The sequence below is a fragment of the Zootoca vivipara genome, chromosome 13 (assembly GCF_963506605.1).
Source record: "Zootoca vivipara chromosome 13, rZooViv1.1, whole genome shotgun sequence".
Classification (NCBI taxonomy): Eukaryota; Metazoa; Chordata; class Lepidosauria; order Squamata; family Lacertidae; genus Zootoca; species Zootoca vivipara.
The window spans coordinates 21,931,442-21,953,166 of NC_083288.1; the positions used below are offsets into that span (position 1 = coordinate 21,931,442).

Sequence of the window (21,725 nt, forward strand, 5' to 3'; positions counted from 1 at the left end):
GGGGTAAAAAGGGCATCTTGCCTTACAGTCCACGCAAGATATAAAAAGGAAGGCTGCTGAATATGGAGAGGCTGTGTGTGAAGGACTCCGTATCTGAAGATGATTGCATGTCAACCTTATAAATGGAGAAGAAAGAGGCCTGCAGGGGCTCTCTGCGAAATGTGCTCTCTCTTTCCACTCAAGTCATTTTTATAGATCTGAGTCACCTTTATGCCTTCGAGAGAAGCCTTGTTAGTGTTCATACAGGATTCCTTTCATGCAAGCCTTGGGAATTAGGCCTCAAATCTACCAGTAAGTGCTCAAAAGCTATATCCTGTAGAGATGGCAGATGAAGTGGAGAGGGTATACTGGTTCTCCCCCCACCCCCATCATTCCTGTTTCCTCTCTTAAGAGCATGCCACTCTGCTTCTGACATTATATATTCCTTACACCTAAACAACAACACGAAAAGCATGTCTGTGTAGAAGAAAAGAATAAAAACCTCTTGTATATTCTCTCATCTGACAATCAAATGCAAAACATTCCCCTGAAGTATAATGCAGACATAACATTAAAATGTGGTTGGCAGTAACCATGGTTCACTTTCTTAACTCTAGTTACAGTACAACTGAACTTTCTATGAAACCAGTTGGCAAACTAAGCCTTACGCCCAGACAAGTACACAGGGGGACAACAGTAAGTCCTGTATATCATCTTGCAAACAGAGACAGTGAGTTGCCTTAATCATGGTATTCTTGGAGCAGACACTGACCTCTGACATTTGGAAAATCAGATATGAACAAGGTTTGCGCCTAAACACACAGCCCCTTCCCTCCTTGCAACAACTATGCCCAGAAGTCTTCAATCAACCTTACGTTTCCTGTTACGTCTGACCTGGGAAACTGTGGTTACTGGGTTTGGAACAAGTCAGGATCTTAAACCAACTTCAGATTGGCTTACTCTGAACCCAATAACCAGTGTTACCTGTTTCAGAAAACTTGAGAAGCTATGGTTAACTGGAGGCTTTCGGGTTTATTGAGGTGTGTTGAGAAGGGGATGTGTACAGTATATCTCAGTTATTAATCTAAGCTGGGCCATTCATGCTTATCAATGGCTAATTCAAACCACTTCAAGCAATGGTTTCACATCCTGGTTTCTTCCCCATCTTTTACCAAGATTTAACTATTCAGAATACTATAGGACCTACACATTTTTCAGTTCTTTATACAATCTCATCAGTTTACAGGGTGCTTTGCAGAACGACACAAACACATTCTCTGCGAAGGTTGCAATCTGAAATTTGACAGGGCAGACACATCAGAAGGAGAGGAGGAAAAGCAGGGGCAGGGGAAACAGGGGGGGGAGTATGCTCCAGTTCAGTTGGACATACTTAGGCTTAGATCTTGAAAGGACTGAACACTAAGGGGTTCAGACATAGCTAATAGCTAATAGTTTGAGAGAGGCCCTGGCTAAGCTGTCCTCAGCGCCTTCTGCTATTGTGAGGCCCCTCAATAGGCACCCATCTTACACTGTTTACAAGTGAGGAGGGCAGATTGCACCACCGAGCAGAGCTCCTGAGCCATGCAAAAATATGTGTGCCAGCTGACACTGCCATGTCAGCAATGCAAGTCCCACATCCTAACATGCGTCCTAGGGTAGGGCCAACATTATTAACACAAGGACACCAGAGTGTTCATACATGCAATGCTGGCCTGGAGCTCCGCTCTGTGCTGGCACCACCCACCTGAGTCACATCAACTATGGTGGTGGTGCCTTCAGCTCAGTGGCAGCTGGATCTGTCGATTCACAGGATTTGGCCTCCACCCCCCCCCCTCATTCTAGGTTCATTTTGAGGGAAGGGCCATTGCTCTTTGCATGCTTTGCATGCAGACGTTCCCAGGTTCCATCCCCAATATCGCCAGGTAGGGCTGGGGGAGAACCATGCATAAACTCCAGGGAGCTACTTCCAGTCAGTTTAGACAATACTGAGCTAGAAGGACCAGTGGCCTGACTCACTATAAGTAAGGCAACTTCTTATGCTTCTGCATAGACCATGCCTGAAAGGGTTTTGCGGACAAAGATGGATTTTGAAGACGGATTTGAAGGAAGAGAGAGCACATCACACAGAAGTTCCAGACATTGACAGGAAGCAAAAACAATGGCCAGAGTCTGTTAAGAGAGGTACGATTGGAGATGTCAGGCTTTGAGCTTCCTCTCCCTCTGTGCCATTAGCAGCACGACTGGCATGCAGAAACAGAGCGGCAGAAGCTTTTCATGGCATGGAGATTAAAGGCACTGCCAGACAATCGCTTTCAGGTGCAATTCATTCACACACCGGCAAATCCAGGTTGCACAATTACATTTGAGTGGGAGGTCTTGCACAACAAACTTGCTTTCCCAAAAGACCAGACTTCTTGCAGGAAGGAAAGTGATGGGGAAATGCACCTGAAAATGCAAGGAAACACTTGCTTTGATGCAACATTGTCTAACCACACACACACACACACACACACACACACACACACACACACACACACCTGAAAACAAACCACCATGAAGCCAACATCATCTAAAGTCCCTCCAAACAAATCAGGAGGAATGATCAATAAAATGACTGGTAAAGTTTCAATCAGCTAATGAGTTTCTGCATCTCAGTAAGAAAGCTGACAACCCTCTGAGGTCCACAAATTCAGGCAGCATCATATTTAAATGTGTGGCCTAACCTATCCCAAAGGCTCAAGTCAGAGCATGAAACAAAGCAGCAAGGCAAGGCAAACAAATTGAAAAGCAGCTCTCTCCAACACCCCCCCAAAAAGGGGGGGGGGGACTGCAAGCACAATAAAACTAGGAGCAACCACACTGGTGAAACAACTGTGTTACTGCAGCATTTAGGGCTTTACAAGTTATAACCACCAGCTTGATTTTTGCCTGGCATAATATGCATCTCATACATACTGTTGACACGTTTGCAAATGGGATGTGCTAAATTGGGATCATTCATTTGCATTAATCCAGACAGGTGGTTTCTCCCCCCTCCCCCTTCAACAGGAAATGCAAGTACAATAAGGCAAGGACAGGTTTTCCTCTGTCTCTGTTTCTCCCTCTCACACCCCACTTCAGGTTGTATCCAACTAACTTATACTCAGAGTAGACCTATTGAAATTAATGGATCATGTCCATTAATTTCAAATGGTCTACTATGATGAGGACCAACGTTGGACAAAAGGACTCTACTTGACTTGTTGACAACGCATGTGTGTGTGCGCGCACACACACACATCTACCTTTCTGCAATAAGGAAAGAATAGCAAGATGCACTGGGAAGTGTCGGGTAACAACTGCTTCACACGGTGTCATCTGACATGGTGTCATCTAACCTCTGCACAAACAAACCAGGAAGGATGGGCAATAAACAGGTCATTTGGAAGGGTCTTTGCTTAGAAGTGATAGGTGGACATGCGGCAAGGATAATATTATAATAATAATTTTTTATTTATACCCCACCCATCTGAGGCGCCTTCCAACAAAAACCACTCTGGGCACATTCCAACAAAAGATTAAAAATACATCAAAACATCAGTCATTAAAACCTTCCCTAAAGATAGCCTTCAGATATCTTCGAAACGTCAAATAGTTGTTTATTTCCTTGACATCTGATGGGCGGGCGCCACTACTGAGAAGGCCCTCTACCTGGTTCCCTGTAACTTCGCTTCTCGCAGGGAGGGAACTGCCAGAAGGCCCTTGGCGCTGGACCTCAGTGTCCGGGTTGAATGATGGGGGTGGAGTCGCTCCTTCAGGAGGAGGAGGAGGAGGAGGAGGAGGAGGAGGAGGAGGAGGAGGAGGAGGAGGCCAGCGAATTCCAGGGTTCTCAGCAGGCCGTCCATTCTGGGTGTGGGACTTGACAGGTACCCAACAACCTTAACCCATGCTACTAGCCCTGGCAATGAATTCTGGCAATAGGTCTATCTCCTGTAAGAACACAAGAGCCCTGCTGGATCAGGCCACATGCCCATCTAGTCCAGAACTGTGTTCTCATAGTGGCCAACCAGATGCCCTTGGGAAGCCTACAAGCAGGACATGAGCGCAACAAGCTCTTTCCCCACTAGTGTTCCCCACTGGCAAAATAGCCATTGTATCTAGCAGTCATTCATGGCCTGGTCCCCCACAAATCTATCTAACTCTCTTGTAAAGGCATTCAAATTTCTGGCTACCATCACACCTTATACTAGCAAGTTTCATAGTTTATCTCTGTGCTGTGTGAAGATGTACTTCTTGACTCTTCCAACCATCAGCTTCATTGGATGTCCATTAATTCTAGGGTTATGGGGGGAAAGCACGCACCCCAATGCCACTATTATTCAAGGCCACCAGTCCTAGCCCTCACCTTGAGATATGTGGGTGGGGAGCCTCAAGCCACAGGTTCAAATGCGGCCCTCTGAGCCTATATACCTGGCCCTTAGGAACCTTTCAGGCCTTGCCCCTTCCTCATCAGCCCTGCTCTGTGGCCTGCATAACACTTTAGTCTGGATGGAATGCATCCTTGAACGGTGTCCTTGAACTTGCTTGCCAGGATGCAGAGGCGAATGTGGGTGAAGGAACCTCTGCTACAATATAGCTAAGGGTCACATCCATTGCTCCAGCCACTTTTGCCCCTTGCCCACAGAACTGAAGAAAGTTCCCCATTCCTAATGTAGGAAGAAAAGTAGCATGGGATACGAAGATCCCTGATCTAGAGAGTGTTGCGCATATGGCTTTGCCACCTATAAGTGCCTGTAGACACGCAATGGTGCAGGTGAGGGACCCCAAGCAATTACAGGAGCACTAAGAGGTTTCCAGACATTTCTCCTTTGCAGGTGGCTTTTGCATAACCCAGCCGAGTGCACTGAAGCAGGATTGCTTTGAATGGTGTAGAAAAGCAAAGGCTTGTGTTAAGGCCACCCTAGGCCAAGCCCATAGGCAGCTGAACTTGAATGCAAGCTGAGAGGATACGTTCTCCAGCCCGGACTAGAGCTGAGAAAAGGAGGAGCCTGAAGCAGAGATACTGCTCTAGTGCCCAAGGAAAAGCTAACAGCCAGGACCCAATGCAGTGTGCCGATTACACAGGCTGGTGTTGTACACTTGTATTCTCTTCTGTGCACAAAGAAGGCTCTGAGATTTGAACAAACACAATTCCAAGAAACTTGTGTCACTAGGCCACACCGATCCTAGTAAAAGGCCCAAAGCAGGGATTGGCAAATCTGTGAATTTTGGTTTCTCTTTGTTCCTCGTTTTTCCAGTTTCAAGTTCAGTTCTTCTCATTTCCACATCAGTTTGTATGTCTTTAAAATAAAATAAAATAAAACCCTCATTAAGATTTAGTAGCATTTTCATATGCATTCCCCCAAAGATTTTTGCAAAGCAATTTCCCCGTTTTTGTATGCTACTTTCACCAGTACATAAATTAGGAAGGTTTGCCTTTAAGCGTGGAATGAAACAGATTTCTCTCCCCAACCCCCAACCCCACTCCTTTATTGCATTGCAAGATTTGGAGAAATCGTGCCTCCGTTTGTGTGTTGTTTCAAAATGTGTAAATTAGGAAGGTTTGCCTTTAAACGTGGAATGAAACAGATTTCTCTCCCCAACCCCCAACCCCACTCCTTTATTGCATTGCAAGATTTGGAGAAATCGTGCCTCAGTTTGTGTGTTGTTTCAAAATGTGTAAATTAGGAAGGTTTGCCTTTAAACGTGGAATGAAACAGATTTCTCTCCCCAACCCCCAACCCCACTCCTTAGCCCAGAATACCTTGCTCGCAAGGGCACAAAAGGGCAATAAGAACCCGGGAGGCAGAAACCCCTTTCTGGCATAGCATACGCTCAAGGGCACTCTCATCTTTGATACTGCTTCACCTTTTCCAGCACAGTTGAACTCTGGAGTCAAGAGCAAGTTCTTCTGCAAGTTCTTATGACCTTTCGCTGAACATAAACTCAGAGCCTTGCTTTCCTCTGTCCAGTTAAACACCTACCCTGTCACACTGAGGGATGATGTAGCACATACTGTCAGCCTCCAATGCAAAACTGGGGCAGAGGGAGAGCTTGAAAGGCATTTCACCCCCTTGCCAGAACGATTACGTTCCCCATGCATTTGAGAGGAAGCAAATTGCTTCTGTCTGCTAGCAGCATGGATTCAGCCAACCTATCTTTTAATTTAGATACAAGTTTCTAACCTCCAAGGCAAGAGGAGAAAAAACTTAGGCAGATCTCTGATTCTAAGAGAAGGTTTGCACAGGTCAGGAAAAAACGGGCTGCTTTTAAGAGCAGACCGCAGATCTGGAACCTTGTTAGCCTGACACATACATGGGTTAACATTCCTAACCTAGTCTGCAACTTTCACTGATCTAGCCTTGAGCATCCCCTGGTACCCTGCCAAAGCCCCATAGAACTGACTAATCTCAGGGCATCTATCCTTGCTTTCGTTCTGGAACCACGGAAGCCATTCTTCTTGACCTGCAGCTCCATCTGCTGTTTTAACACTGCCTCTCTTTCGCGGCCACCAATGCTCAGGGAGAAATTCATTCTCTCTCTCTCTCCCAGGCACCTGAACCAACTGCTACGACGGACATGATGGAACCAGGCTACCAAAACTAAAACAAGTGGGGGGGGGGAGGAAAAGAATCCTTACTATCTAGCAAACCATTTCAAAATAAATAGAGACACTGTTAATTCTATAGCAGCTGTAAAGAGCCCAGGTGGTCCTAGGGCAGGCGTCCCCAAACTGCGGCCCTCCAGATGTTTTGGCCTACAACTCCCATGATCCCTAGCTAACAGGACCAGTGGTTAGGGAAGATGGGAATTGTAGTCCAAAACATCTGGAGGGCCGAAGTTTGGGGATGCCTGTCCTAGGGTTTCATGTACACCCCCTGGCATGATTTCATGGGGAGCCAAAGAGGAAATGGGGGGGGGGCAGCAGAAAGAGAGAAAGGGGATGAGGGGGGCAAGGGATGTGTTGTAAGCTGCCCAGAGTGGGCAGGGTATAAATAATAAAATTATTATTATTATTATTATTATTATTATTATTATTATTACTACTACTACTACTACTATAGGGGTTTCCCTGCCCGCATTTGACTCTAGCCCCATTCACTTTTGGCACCAGCCATGCCCACCATCAATATGTGGCCTCCAAGTGATTACCCCAGGGGGAATGCGGCCCTTCTCTGCCCCTGCAGAAATACAAAGCTGCCTGAAATGAGCTGAACTGATATGGTCAACCCATGTTTTCATCATATAGAACTGGGCTTCAACCACTCAAAATTTCCAGGTGGGGCTTTCTGAAATTGGGTTCTGGGTTCAAGTTAAACCCTGATGCCGGTTCATTTATTACTTCTCTAACCAGGATTCTGCCCGCCCTCCCCCAAGCCATATAAATGAACCTGGGCTACATATTGGTCTCATCCACACATCCCTTTAAACCATAGCTATGCTTAACTATGGTTTAAAGGTGGGCTGAAAATCGTGGGCATGCCATGGTCTTCCACACTCCTGCTGTGCCGTGCTGTCAGGAGTGAAGCCACGGTTTGTGACTGTAGTTTCTTTCAATGTGGCAAACTCTATCTGCTGAACTCCCCTGTTCTACAGGAGTCCCCTTTCCCTTTTTCACCGGGTCACTCTAATCCCCGCCCACTCACTCCCTGGGAAATAAATTCTAACCTGACCTTTGAAACTGTAGCAGCTGAGAGATTTGGCCTTAATTTATCAGGCAATAAATAGCTGTGCAACTACATTAAGACTTCACTATCCTGGTCATAGGACTAAACCTTAGATATGAAAAGAGGTTCCTAAGTTGAGCCCCGGATCAAATAAAAGCCCGAATGTGGAAATATCAGTGCTACTGGGGAAAGGAGACAAAAGCCCAGCAGAGCTTGAGAATCTGGCTTTCGGCAAGGCTGCTCTGTGCTGAGTTTCAAGTCATTAGGCAACAGGAGGGAGTCGAAAGTGATCTGCAGGTGATCACAGGCACATTACTCACAGCGCTGAGCCTGCATGCAGAACAGGTGCCTCTAAAGAAGTGCCATTCTCTCGCACACCTGGCACAAAACAAGACGTGTATTTTTCAGCTCTCACACGACTAATTCCTAACACTTTGTGTTACAAGCACTTAAGCATCTGTTCCAGAAACGGAAGGCACTACAGGACTTGAATCTCTTGTCGCGGGACAAGAATGTGTGAGCTCTGGCCATCACAGAGAAAATGGCTCACAAATTACATGTTTCTAAGCGTAAAGAATGCATTTCTAAGGCTGTTTGGTGGGATTTCATTTCTTACATGTCAAATTCAGCTATACAAAACGATCTTCCACCCACCAAATCGCAAAATTTGGCAGAACTCCGCAAGTTCTTGCATGATTTCAGCCGACACTAGTGTGGCTTCTGCGCCTGCAGCAGAGTGTCTACAGGGCTACTGCTTTGGGGGCTTCAGCCACCTCAGTCTGCCTAATGGCAGAGCCAGCTCTGTGGATGGGACTGATGGGAACTGGAGCCCCAAAAACATAAGAACAGTAAAGGTAAAGGACCCCTGGACAGTTAAGTCCAGTCAAAGGCAACTATGGGGTTGCGGTGCTCATCTTGCTTTCAGGCCGAGGGAGCTGGTGTTTGTCCACAGACAGCTTTCCAGGTCATGTGGCCAGCATAACTAAACCGCTTCTGGCGCAATGGGACACCGTGACTGAAACCAGAGCGCATGGAAACGCTGTTTACCTTCCCGACACAGCAGTACCTATTTATCTACTTGCACTGGTGTGCTTTCAATCTGTTAGGTTGGCAGAAGCTGGGACAGAGAAACGGGAGCTCACCCCGTCGTGGAGATTCGAACTGCCAACCTTCTGATCGGCAAGCCCAAGAGGCTCACTGGTTTAGACCCCAGTGCCACCCGCACCCCATATGAACAGTAGGGGGAGCCCGAGCCAATGACAGGCAGAGGGGCTGGAGCTGGCCAGAGGGGCTGGGGCAACTCAGCCAGATGGGTGGGATATAAATAAATAAATAAATAAATAAATAAATAAATAAATAAAGGTGGTGGTGATTATGATGAAAGGCCACAGATTAGCCTCCCCAGGTTTTGAATATAGGTATATGTAAGAGAGAGGGCTTGAAGAGAGCAGCCCACTCTGCTTACTTCCACCAGCTGGAAGAGCAGCAGCGAGAGCAGCAAGTCTGGGAGGGAAAACCAGGAACAGGAAGTGGTAAAGACAGGTCCAGGGCTCTGCAGAGTCCTGGAGGCTCAGCTCCAGGTTGGTAGCAGGAAAGCAGGGGAGGAGCTAGCTTCAGCAGGGGCTGGAAAGGAGGGGGTAGGTAGAATGGCACCTCAGGAGCCTAGTTTGGGACCACGGAGGACCCGTAGAGCCAGGAGGAGGGGCGTTTGGGTACCCAGTTTTAAAAAGGGGGTGAGAGCCCGCCAGACGCCATTGCAGGCTTCTGCCCCATGCAGAGCAGACATGATTTGAGACATCTCACCACTGTATATAGCATGCACACTAAAACTCTGAAAATCCAGAGGATGTGTGGAGTGCTTACTCGGGAGTAGCCAACACCCATCTGTGACAGTATACTTTTCAGAGTACTAAATCCGGATGCTTAGTCACTGTACACCTGTTGTTTGACACCACATGACCTGGAAGCTGTATGCCGGCTCCCTCGGCCAATAAAGCTAGATGAGCGCCGCAACCTCAGCACCCTTGGATGATTTAACAATTGGCCAGGGGTGCTGCAGAAGGGCCCTCCCCTCTCTCTCCCTCTTCATGCCAGCCATCCTTCCTTCATATTTGCAAATCTCTCTTGATCTTGACCTCTGTCTCTCTCCCCAGCCCAGCCTGAGTCCTGCTGCTCCTCCTGCTTTCTGTCTTCCAATCATGTTCCAGATTCCTTCTCTCCCTCCTCCACCTCCACTCTCAACAGGGCAGGGCGGGCACGGAACGGGTGAATACCCACTTACGCACTTCCTGTAATGGAACCCCAGTATAAGTGGCTTCCACAGGGGAGCCGCAGAAAGAATGTGGTTGGTCAAGGAAACCGTGGACTCAAAAAGGTTGGAAAGCTCTGCCTTAGGTTGTCATGAGACTCATTGCGGAGGACTGCATAAGTTGGATAAAACAAATAAAGGGTCTTTGCTTTCCTTTACTAGCTACCAGTTTGCTGATGGCAATGATCCAAAAAGCTGCAACCTAAAGCGGCATTAGCAAATGGGCATGGAGGTTGGGTAGTTAGTTTCTACGTAATAATGGCATTGTGTAAGAAAACATACAAACCAGCTTATATAATTGTGCAGAATAAGAATTACCAAAAATAAAAGGCTGTCTTACAGAAATGAAAGGGTATTGCGCAACATCCCAGAACACAAGATCTATACTGTACTACCAATTTAAATGTGTTTGGAACCGAACCAGCTTCTACTATGGCTTCCACAAAAGGACCTGGGAAACGGGCATTTCATGATGATGTTTGAGAATTCCTTATCGGGTATCCCCAGTGCCTTATTGTGATCTGTAATCCCTCAAGATGGCTTAGTATACAATTTTGAACAGACCTGAAATGTGTACTTAAACTTATAATACAGCTAGACATGTCTCCTTGAGAAGCAGGACCAAGGTCTTGGCTATTCCATAAAGATCTCCCGCTTCACACCACTTGTTGCCAGAACAGTGTCACCTGAATAAGTCCCATGGCTTTAAGGCAAAGATTGGGAAGTTGTGGTCTTCCCGATGTTGCTGGACTACAGTTCCCTTCATCCCTGACCATCACCCATGCTGGCTGGGGCTGATGGGAGTTGTAGTCAAACAACCTCTGGAAGGCCCTAGGTTCCCCATCCCAGATTTAAGGAATCAGGAGGAGAATGCTGCACATACAGTACTAAATTGATTTCCTCTTTGCTCCTGATCTAGGTGGGTAAGGAGGACTGAAAGAGTCCTAATTGGGAAAGTTGCATCTTGCCTATGTTAAGCCATGAACCCAGAGAAAGAAAACATTGTGAGTGTTGAGAGAGAAACTTGATTGAAGAAAGAAAGGCAGCTCTTACCTGGTCCCGGATCCTCTCCTGCTGCCCTCGGATGGCCAAAGCATGCTGGGGGTATTTGCTCTTCAAGTGGTCCATGAAGGCATCTCGCTTCCGTTCCATCTCAGACTTCTGGAGGCCTGTCAGGGCCTCCAGGCTCTGGGCAGCGATGACCGTGTGCCGGCGCTCCGAGGTGTGCACCAGGCCTACGTTGGAGAATCGGCGTGTGCCATTGCCCAGGGTCCGGTATTCCCGTGGATATTCTGCATCGTCTGCCGAGATCATGTGGGCGCTGGTCCTCTCGGGATCTACACGGATTGGGAGAGAAGGAAAGGAAGAAACAAGAGAGGGAGTCAGGGTACCTTTCCACTTACCTCACAGTGCAGGAAGGGGACCAGGGATGTCGGCTCTATAGGAAGGAGTGGGAGAGCTTTCTCAAAAAAGGGTGGGCAGGGTAAGGAGAAAGGAGGCAATCAGAGGCTATGTTAGAATGAAGTGCTGATCAGTCTTCAGCATTGCACGACCCTCCTTTTGGGATAGGGAAAGAAGAGTCTCATCCAGGCACTGGCAGGGTTTTCCCTTTGGCTGTGGTGCCCGTTGGAACAGGTAGGTTGGAAGGCAGGGAGGCCAACAGTAGAGGGAGCTAGAGCCAATGACAGGCGCAGCCAACACATCCTCCTTCCTACTGAATTTTACAAGGACAATGCGGAGACTAAGGGTGCAGACAGCCAGGGCCACTGCACCTGGAATGGATTTAATTAGGTAGGCAAGCAAGTAGGGGCAGGCTGAGGTTGGTGGGGAAGTGCCCCATTTGCCCTATGTCAGGCTTCCTCAACCTCAGCCCCTCCAGATGCTTTGGGCCTACAACTCCCATGATCCCTAGCTAGCAGGACCAGTGGTCAGGGATGATGGAAATTGTAGCCTCAAAACATCTGGAGGGCCGAGGTTGAGGAAGCCTGCCCTATGTGTACCAGCCTCCATTACTCATTGGTGGCAACTGTCTGCAAGAGAATCAAGACTTTGCTACAGCTTTCTCTTCCCATTGATCAGCCTCAGAACAGGGCCACAAAAATTTTCAGACTTGAAGGAAGGGGCAGATAGATCTCAGTCTTTACGGGGGCATGACAGTGGTAGGTAAGAGATGGGGAGATGGGAGGGAAGTCCATTCCAATCACTTTTTATTCCAAAGTGATTTCAAGGGGATTTCTCAGTGCAAAGGGGACAAAGGGGGCGTGCTTGGGGGTGGGGTGGGGTGAGGGGCAGAAAAGAGGCCGTCATCCGGAAGACAGACAAGACATAAACATTATCAAGACGACAACTGGGGGGGGGGCAGGAGAAACCACAGAGACTTCAAAACTGCCCCCCCCCTGTGGGGGGGGGGGCTAAAATCAAACATAAGACAGTCAGGAGACCTCAATGGGAGATGACAGCCTTGGTGCCCCTGCTCTCAAGCAAAGGCAGACAGAGGGACAAAGACAGACGAACATTCTGCAACAGTAAATACGGACATAAAGGAACTGAAAGAAAACGGAAATGAGGTGCAGGTTGGTTCATGGGGGAGGAGGGAGGAATTTTTGTGGAACATCGCTCTGAAGCTCAGGAATAGCCAGAACACCTGACAACTGGAGAAGGGGGCTTCCGCTTCTGACGCCTGCCCCAAGAAAGGAAAGAACAGCAGCACAGCCTGGTTCCCAAAAGGTTCGTGTCCCTTCAGACATCGTGATTCATTGCCATCAGTAAATTAGGCCAACGATGCTCACATCCAAGGACATCCAAACTCTAGCTCCCCACCACACACCAGCTAACTGCACTGTAAACATTCCTAAATACCGTAGTCCCATGATGCTGTTTCCATAACCAATCACAGTAGCTTAAATGCCCCATATGAAGTATGGGACAGCTATATTCTGCCCCATGTATTTTACGCAGAAAAATAATCTTTCCTTTGTCAACTTTCCCTCCTGCAACTGTTAAAATATTTAGGAATACTCTATGACATCACAGCAACTCAGCCAATGGCTTGGAGGGGATGAGCTCTGCTCTGCAAGGAGCCCTCCAGACAGGTGTTTTCTCGTAGGTATATTCAGCAGTATGTTCTTCACACAGTAGCGGTGGACTTGTTTGGCTTTATTAGTTCTTCTGCAATGCGTCCCCCAATGCTACCACATTTTCGCTGTCCAGAGGGGCTATAGCGCAACAGTAAGTGGGACCCCCAAAAAAATGTATTTGCGGTGTGAAAGGTTACAGGATTTCAGCAGGAAATTGCAGGATATGCACCGATTGGAAATGAAGTTGTATGACCGACTCAAAACTTCTGCGCAAGCAAATAATATTGAAATTGGGGTCGCATATGGCCTGTCTAATATCATGAGTACATATCATCATGAATGCACAACGAAGAGGACATCTGGAGAGGCCTTACATCTTTAAGCAGGTTTTAAAAGCACACTAATTTAGGGCTGATTCTTTCTAATTTAGGTTTCTTATGAGCTTAAGTCAGAGGGTTGTTTTGGAATGCTTACCTAGCTCATCTACTGTAACTCATGATGCTGTTTTATTTATTTTAAAGTCGCATACGCTTTTAAAATAGTGTGCTGCTGCCATATAAATTGAGTCTTTTGCTTCTGAACTGTATTTTACATGTCTTTAGAAGAGCTATTAAAAAAAACAGCCTATAAATGAATTTATAAATAAAAGAACTGTGAATCCCTTACTGCTATTATGACCATGGAGCCTGACCCTTCATGAGGGGATCAGCTTGTATGGCAAAATACATTTCTGGCCCCAAAGATGGTGTCTGGGGAATAGAGTGGATTCCAGTAATGCGGAAGAAGTTAGACATTCCTGATCAACAGCACCCATAAATTAGTGGTCTTCATAAAGGATAACACCTGCATAGCTGAAGGTAAGAGGCAAAGACTAACTCCTGAAGTTCCAACACTACATCAGACTTTCCCTCTATAGTCACTGCCATGGAAATTGTACTTTCTCTAGCAGAGGCAAGCTTCGATAGGATCAGGGTGACCCATGGAAAACAGGCTTGCAACACTGGCAAATGTCTGGATAACGTCATATAGACATGGTTGTATCTGGGTAGAATCAGGACTTTCTAGTAGCTGTTCCGTTCTTATTTAAAAGAAACAGTTAACAGTATTGTATTGTCTAGCTTTCTGACTGCGGCGTCTTCTAAATTCATGTTCTTCCAGCATAGGTCCCCAGATGTTGCTTGTTTACAACTCCCATGAGTTGTAGTCCCACAACATCTGGGGACCACCAACAGGAAGAACATTGCTCTGAGCCTCCCATGACAAAAAAAAGGATAGTAGTTGTGTCATTAGCCACATGCTTCCTGTGATACCCCTCCAAAAATCAGAATGCCAATTTTTATTGGCGCACTTCTTGGAGATGGGGTGGGGTGGAGGAAGAGTTGTTTTCTCTCTGGTTTTTGTACTGATCAATTCAGTTCTCCTCTTTATTTTCTACTTCCTTTGACAACCAGAAGTACCACTTCTGTGTGCAGCATCAGTAGCTTCCTAACCACCACCAAGAGATAAGAGTCTAAGTGGTGTGTAACTTAAAACAGCATAAATCAACAGAATACTGAGCAGCTAATGCAGTATTCCTGTGAGCCAGCAGAAGCAACCCTTATGTTCTTAAATCTATCAGACACGTTGATTTCCTTGATAACTTCACATTCTTTGCAAATGCTCAATAATCACAGAACCCACAAGGTCCCGCTCTTGAGGTTGCTGACTCTGCCTTCTGAAAATGGCACAGTCCCAGTTATGGGCTGAGCCACGTCAAGATGGCCATTTTGCAATAATATACGGCTTCAGTTAGAGCTGTAATAAGCAGTGGAGTGTATGGATGGCTCTAGAGATTGGCAAAGGAAAGACAAGCTTTCTCCTCCATAAAAATACTTTATGGGTTCTTGTTATCTGGGGAAAATGGGTGGGGTGGTGGAAGAAAACTAGTGTTGAAAAAAATTAAAAAGAGATTTAACAAGGCAGTAAAAATGAAGATCAGCTCAGCTGAGCTCTCAGCTGCAGATTTCATTTCATTTTATTGCCATTTTAGGGGAAGCATCTTCTTACCACCTTTGAAGTGCTACTCTGAGGAAGATCAAGGGAGGAAGGAAATGGCTATGGATGCGGCTTGGCATCACACTTTGTGCCCCCTGCCCGCCAGCAAAGTTAAACATGTCCAAACTGGGTCCAATATTCTAAATCTTCCTGAAGGACAGGTTGTGGTCTGGCAAGTTGTGTTTGCTGATGGGATGTGCTGTCAATCTTGGCTCCTGAAAAGTTCCTCTCCTGAAGGCCCACATCTTCAACACAGCTGTCCTCAAACCACCTCTCCTAGCTCTACCTTTCTGGCTCCCTGGCTGTCATTCTCCTAGTCCCAGTACACATGTTGGACCTCTAGTCCATGGCTGAATGTGGCCCTCCAAGGCTTTCAGTCTGGCCCTCGGGGCTCTCTCCCGGCCGCACCCCTCAGTTGCTCTGCTCTGGTCCTTCCTCAAGAGCTTTTTTCATGATGGAATGTGTCCTTGGACACTGGAAATGCCCCTTGCTTGCCTAGGAGAGATGTGTGGGCATAGAAACGTCTGGCTTTTACACATTCTATGCAGCGCCCTATTACCTAAACTTCCTGTATAGAAAGAGAGGCCACAATTTGAAGCCCTTCAGACTGATGCAAGATACAGCTCCAAGCCATCATCATTCCTGCTTGTCACAATTTGTCACTCTGCTGCAAACTCCCACTCCGAAGTATGTCACATCTGACACCCCCAGCACACATTTTTAATGCCTACACAGTAAACGATCCCATTTATTCCTTGGAAGGAGTGTCTTTTTATTGGCAAATGCAAACACCTCATGGAAAGCAAGCATGAAGAACATCATTTTACACCATTCAAAATAATCCTTCAGGAGCAATTATGGCTGGTGTCCATTGGGAACAGAAGTAGGGAAGCAAAAAGAGAACCCAAAAGTAGGTGGAACGAGATCCAATGACAGGCATAGTCAATGACAGGTGGAGTCAACTCAGTCTAGGAGAAGATGGAGAGGTGATATAGTAGCCATTTTCAAGTATCTGAAGGGCTGCCACATGGAAGATGGAGCAAGCTTGTTTTCTACTCCAGAGGGTGGGACCCAAACCAATGGAGTCAAGTTACAAGAAATGAGATTCTGACTAAAAGTCAGGCAAAACTTTCTGGCAGCAAAATCTGGACTCTTCTTCACTGGAGGCTCTTGAGTAGTGTTTGGATGACCACCTGTCAGGGATTCTTTGCATTGCAAGGGATTGGACCAGATGACCCTCGGGGTCCCTTCCCACTCTACATTCCTATGATTACAGATTAGTCCCCATTTTCTCCCTGCTGAGTTGTACAAGTGCAACACTGATCCTAAGGAGGAAGAGAAGGAGGAGGAGGAGGAGGAGGAGGAGGAGGAGGAGGAGGAGGAGGAGGAGGAAGCTGACAGCCAGGGGCAATTCATGGACTGGTTGCAAGAAGGCAGGCAGGTGGAGGCTGGCTGAGGGCAGTACTGGTTGGTGGGGCAGTACCCTTTTGGCCCTAATGCAGAGGTTTTCAACATTTTTGAGTCCATGGCTACATTAACCAACTACATTTTTCTGCAGCACCCCTGTGGGGGTTCAGGAGCCCAGTTATGTCTGTTAGGATTTTGCTGGGTAGTGTGATTAGTATAAATCACATGAGATGTCTGTGAAGAGTGTGGGAACGGAAGACTGTCTTATCTCTTCCGTCTGAGCGTGTTACTGTTACTTTACTTTCACTTTTGCTGTATGCAACAGTCTTGTTCTGCCTGAGCTGGAGAACACAGGCATGATTATAGATTCTCTGTACATATTGTGAATAAAACGTAGTTTAGACCTATGGATGTTTCCTTCTTCTTGCTGTGAGATGGCAAAAGACTTGCGTGCACTTTTCATAAGAGAAGTGTCGCAGAGAGGCACTCTGGAGTGAAGGGGCATGCCATTCCAGAGATGTGCCTACTGGGAGACGCACGGAGGCACCGGGGGTTCACCGTGTCCCCGGGTGAGTTTTCCAACCATGTCACCCCTTGCCTACAGCGCTGCCAGTCTCTCGCCACTTTTCAAACACCCTCCCTTGTGGAGTGTTCCCTCACCCTCCTCTCCTTTCCCCTCTTCTTTGGGAGCCCTCCAGGAAGCAGCTGCAGCCATCCCTGAGCTGCGCCCCCCCCTGCCCCAAAGAGAGGTGCCATCCAGAGGCACCATTTGCCTGAGGACCTTGTAGCCAGGGCTGCTGCAATAAACAGCTGTGCAAGCCTTTGGGAGGCAGAGTCGCGAGAGGGCATCCGAGGAGGGAGGGAAGGAAAAAGGGACAGAGGGCAGTGTTGCCTGAGGTGCCCCTAACCATCCTTCAAGGCACCCCGGGGTGCCACAGTACACTGGTTGAAAACCACTGCTCTAATTGATTGACCTCCCTTTTTGGGAAGTCGTGTGTGTTTGCACATGTGCATTTATATTTTTATCCCACTCTTCCTCTAAGGAGTTCAGGGTGGCTTACATAATTTTTTCACCTCCACATTTTAGCTTCAGAGCAACCTTGGGAGGTAGGTTAGGTTGAGAGATAGTAGTTGGCGTAAACCCAATCACTGCAGCCCGAAGTAGTACAAACCAGGCACAGGATGACTACCTCAGTGGAACATAGGAAGCTGCCTTCATACAGAGTCAGGCCATGGGTCCATCAGTCAGTGCCATGGCCAGTATTGCCTACACAAGACTGGCAGAGGCTCTCTGGGGTTTCAGACAGGGGTCTCTCCTCCCAGCCCTACCTGGAAATGCCAGGGAATTGAACCCAGACCTTCTGCATGCAAGGCAGATGTTCTTTCACTGAGATGTTCTTTCAAAGTGAGAAGGAACTACTAAGTCGTTGTTACTATTTTCCCTCCACTCTTGATGCATGCCTTCCTTTTATGAATGGCTCTAAATCCCTGCCACTTTTATCACCCTACTCCCGTGTCTCTGTTACACCCTGGGAGAGGAGTGCATTAGAAACTAAATCACTGGCACTCTATGAAATGGCCCTCGTCAATTAACACAGGAGACAGATGATAGCTCTTTAAGAGAGTTGAAAATAGGGTGGCCACCTTTTAACCTGACAAATTATGGACAGTCCAGCTATTTACCACATCAGTGGGGCAAAACAAATCGGACATCAAAAGGGTTTATTGAGATCCTGTGTATCTTGTCCCCTTGCAGTAATTATTCAGCAGGTCACTAAGGTAAGAAGGAAATTGTTATTAGCTTCCAGAATGATTTCAGTCTCCAAAAAACTATTTTTGAAACATACTTACTGGGGTTCTCTTAGGGACAAACTAGATTAGATGGCAGCAGACTCAATGGAAACCTTTATAAAGCAGAGGTGGAGTGGAGTAGGGCAACTGGAAGTGCAGCATGGCTGGGTTAGAAGGCGGGAGCCGAACCCTCCCATGCCCATGTTTTCACTCCTGTCTCAGCGATGTCTATGCTGGCTTGGTCATATGCACAGTATGGAAGATGGCAGAATGCCCAAGGACATGCTCTACAGGAAGCTGGCTTCAGGCACAAGACCCATTGGCAAACCAACTCTGTGTTACAAAGATGCCTGCAAACGTGGCTTGAAGGCTGACATCAACCCCACCCTGTGGGAATCCCTCCCAGACAATCACAGTGCCTGGAGACAGACAGTCAGGTCATGCATCCATAGCAGTGAGCAGAGGAAGAATGACTGCTGTGAGAAGCAGAGAGAGAAGAAACGCCATAGTTCATCTGCAGCAGCACAACCAGATGCCTTCATCTGCCCCACCTGGAACAAAACATGTCTCTCCCCTATTGGTCTCTACAGCCTCAGCAGGTGCTTCCTACAATTTCACTCCCAAAGGTGCACTCCTCTGTTGTCTCCCAAGACGAATGGATACCAACAACAACAGTATGGCTGGAAGGGACCTCAAAGGGCATCTAGTCCAACCAGCTGCCAAAGCAGAAATCCACTGACAGAGGAATCTGCCATACCGAGTTGGAGCACTATTGTCCACACAGACGGGCAGCAACTCTCCAGGATTTCAGACATGCCGCCACTCCCAACACTCTCTGGTATTTACCTCTCACAGAGTTAGAATTCCTAGCAAACCTTAACAAACAACAATTCTTTAAGGAGGGAAATGTTTCAAATGTGCTTTAAAGGTATAGTGTACACAGAGCCTTAACCACACAGGCCTGAAGCAATCACACTTGGTTTGGTTCTTAGCTCTCCTCCATAATATACCCCCTTTTTTGAGACAAGATCAAGGACTATGCCTTCACTAACACTGGATTGCTGCTGATTATGTTCCCCAAATATGAACAATCTGTAAAATTTATGGGCAGTTGCCAATACCCACCTTTGGTCCAAAAGGTTTCTAAAACAATACACAAACCCAGGCGTGTCTGGAGCTGAAAATCCAAAGTAGAAAATCAGCAGAATGAACGGGAGGATCCCTAAATGCAGAAGGGCTGGTTGATCACATCTTGAAGTAATAAAGAAAGACACGTGCTCATAAAAAGAGAGGCTCCCTGTAAAACCATTTGAAGCAATGAAGTAACATCCAAAGAGCAGGTTCCTGTGAGACCATTAAGTCCAGAGTCTAAAAGCAGGTAACTGCACAACCAGATGGCCACATTTCCTACTTTACACAAGGGACAATACTCTACTTGAAGGACAGACCAGACCAAGCCCAGTTTAAATATACAGAACCCTAAGATGGGAGAGCAAGAGGGGCCTTGAAGTTGCCCATCAACAGCGAGCTGCACCTGGGCAGGTGCACAGGCCATCTGACCGCAGTATTGCTTGCCCACTATGGTGAAATTCTTTTTAATTCTATTTAAATGATAACAACTTGATCCAAATTTGCATCTATGTTGTTGTTTAGTCGTGTCCGACTCTTCGTGACCCCATGGACCAGAGCACGCATCTATACATGTATATTGAAATGCCCTGGGTCCCAGTTGCCAAAGATCCAGAACTCAAATCAGGATTCTTTCCCAAGAATGCCATGTTTAGGTTGGTGCAGTACATTATGAAAATCGCTGGTCTAAGGCACAGGCGAGAAATACTCATAGCTAATCCCAGACACAAATGCACAAAGGTGGAAAATCTAACTACCCAAAGTGAAGGCATTGATCCAACAACAACAAACCCCTTGCTATCCTATGTAAAGGAATGGGGCGGGCTCAGCTTAGTGCAGCAAGAATTTCCGCTCCTTAGCAAGCAATCTCACAAGCTGCCTAGAAGGAGGCACCTGCAGCATCTGTTTGCCTGTCTTTTTGTTTCTCCTGGACATAGCTGGTACGGTAGGGGAGGTGTCTCTGCCCCCTGGCAGATGGATGGGGCAGGAGGAAGCCCCCCCCCCGAGAGGCATGGCTATTGTCAGTATCTGACAGCACAAAACGCACCACAGAAGCGTCAAAAATAGGCTCCAATGGCTATGGAGAGGGAGGCGGGGCTTGTGGCTCGTGCCACGGGGATGGGGGGGGTTGAGAGAACAGGTTGAGAACCCCACACACCCACTTGGTTCCTCCCCAGAATCCTCTGTATCAGGCAGAGACCTCTCCATCCCATTGGAACCACCCCCCACCCCCCGTCCCTGACAAACTATCCCTGTGCATCAACAAGTTGGGTATGCAGATTTTATGCTAATGTGTCCTTGTCTGTCTTCCATTTTTGGTGATCATTTCTTCTTTCCTGGTGTTGGGTCAGTGACCACCCTACAGCATGAACTTGCCAAGCCTGCTCGCCACAAGTGGAAGTGGGATGAGCTTATACATTAGAAGCAGTGATTCACTTTGTTAAAAAACAAAACAAAGAACCAGCTTGAACTCCATGGGGGGAAAGCGAAACAAAAGCCCTGCTATCTTAACTCTATGCTATGTCACTCATCAGCATTCATGCTTCCGTGAGTTTTTGCACCTTCCACAAATGCAGCTTCTGCGATTTTCACCGAAATTACTTTGAGGCCCCTTCAGACTAGCTTTCCCTTCATCTCTTTTTGAAAATGTTAAAAGCACAGCAAGTTGCTTTGCACTTTGCTTTTCATAGCTATAGTTTGCTGCACTTTGGGGCTTTGTAGATGATGGGTGGGGTGGGGGCAACTGCATTAGAAAAATAAACATACACACACATAGGGAGCTGCAAATCTGACACAAAGCCCACAGCCAGATATTTGGGATGGAGTCAGGAATTGGGGGAGAAACAGAAGAAGAATCACTCTTGACTCTGCTTTTTCCCTGTGGCTGGAATAAGTTGTGCTTCTGACACTGGTTTTTATATATATATATATTAAAAAAACTCACAAGGTAAGCAGTTTTCTCAAGAGCTATCTGCAATGATGCCCATTGGCCCAGCTGGCTCAGAAATTGGCGCCCAGCTGCTCACGAGATAAAGAATCAGAAATAGCAGTAAAGCTGGCATCCTGGGGTGGGTGGGAGGTAAATAAATAGCCTCACAAAGCAAAGTGTCCCCTGGCAGGCGGGCAGCTAATTCAGAAGCTGCCAACAGCACCTAAGCCAGAGAAGCAGGAAGGAATTTGAATGTAGCTCCTAGATCCTTTCTGTCCCATTCAGCACATCATACCTTAGCCCCCTCCAGAGTAGTGTGTGTGTTTTATTTATTTGGCAAGTTCCTTCTGCAACTGGTGCACTATTAGTGCATTAGTGGTGCACTG

General features: G+C 47.1%; 1 protein-coding gene across 3 annotated transcripts in view; it reads right to left on the reverse strand.

The window, feature by feature from the left end:
- The window catches only part of SRCIN1 (SRC kinase signaling inhibitor 1), a 262,667-nt gene that overhangs the window by 134,009 nt on the left and 106,933 nt on the right, over positions 1 to 21,725 (reverse strand). For all 3 annotated transcript variants that reach the window (XM_060281451.1, XM_060281449.1, XM_060281445.1), the window contains exon 2: positions 11,026 to 11,309. In XM_060281451.1, the coding sequence (XP_060137434.1) occupies positions 11,026 to 11,286 (261 nt within the window). In that variant the 5' untranslated portion in view covers positions 11,287 to 11,309. The remainder of the gene's footprint in view (positions 1 to 11,025; positions 11,310 to 21,725) is intronic.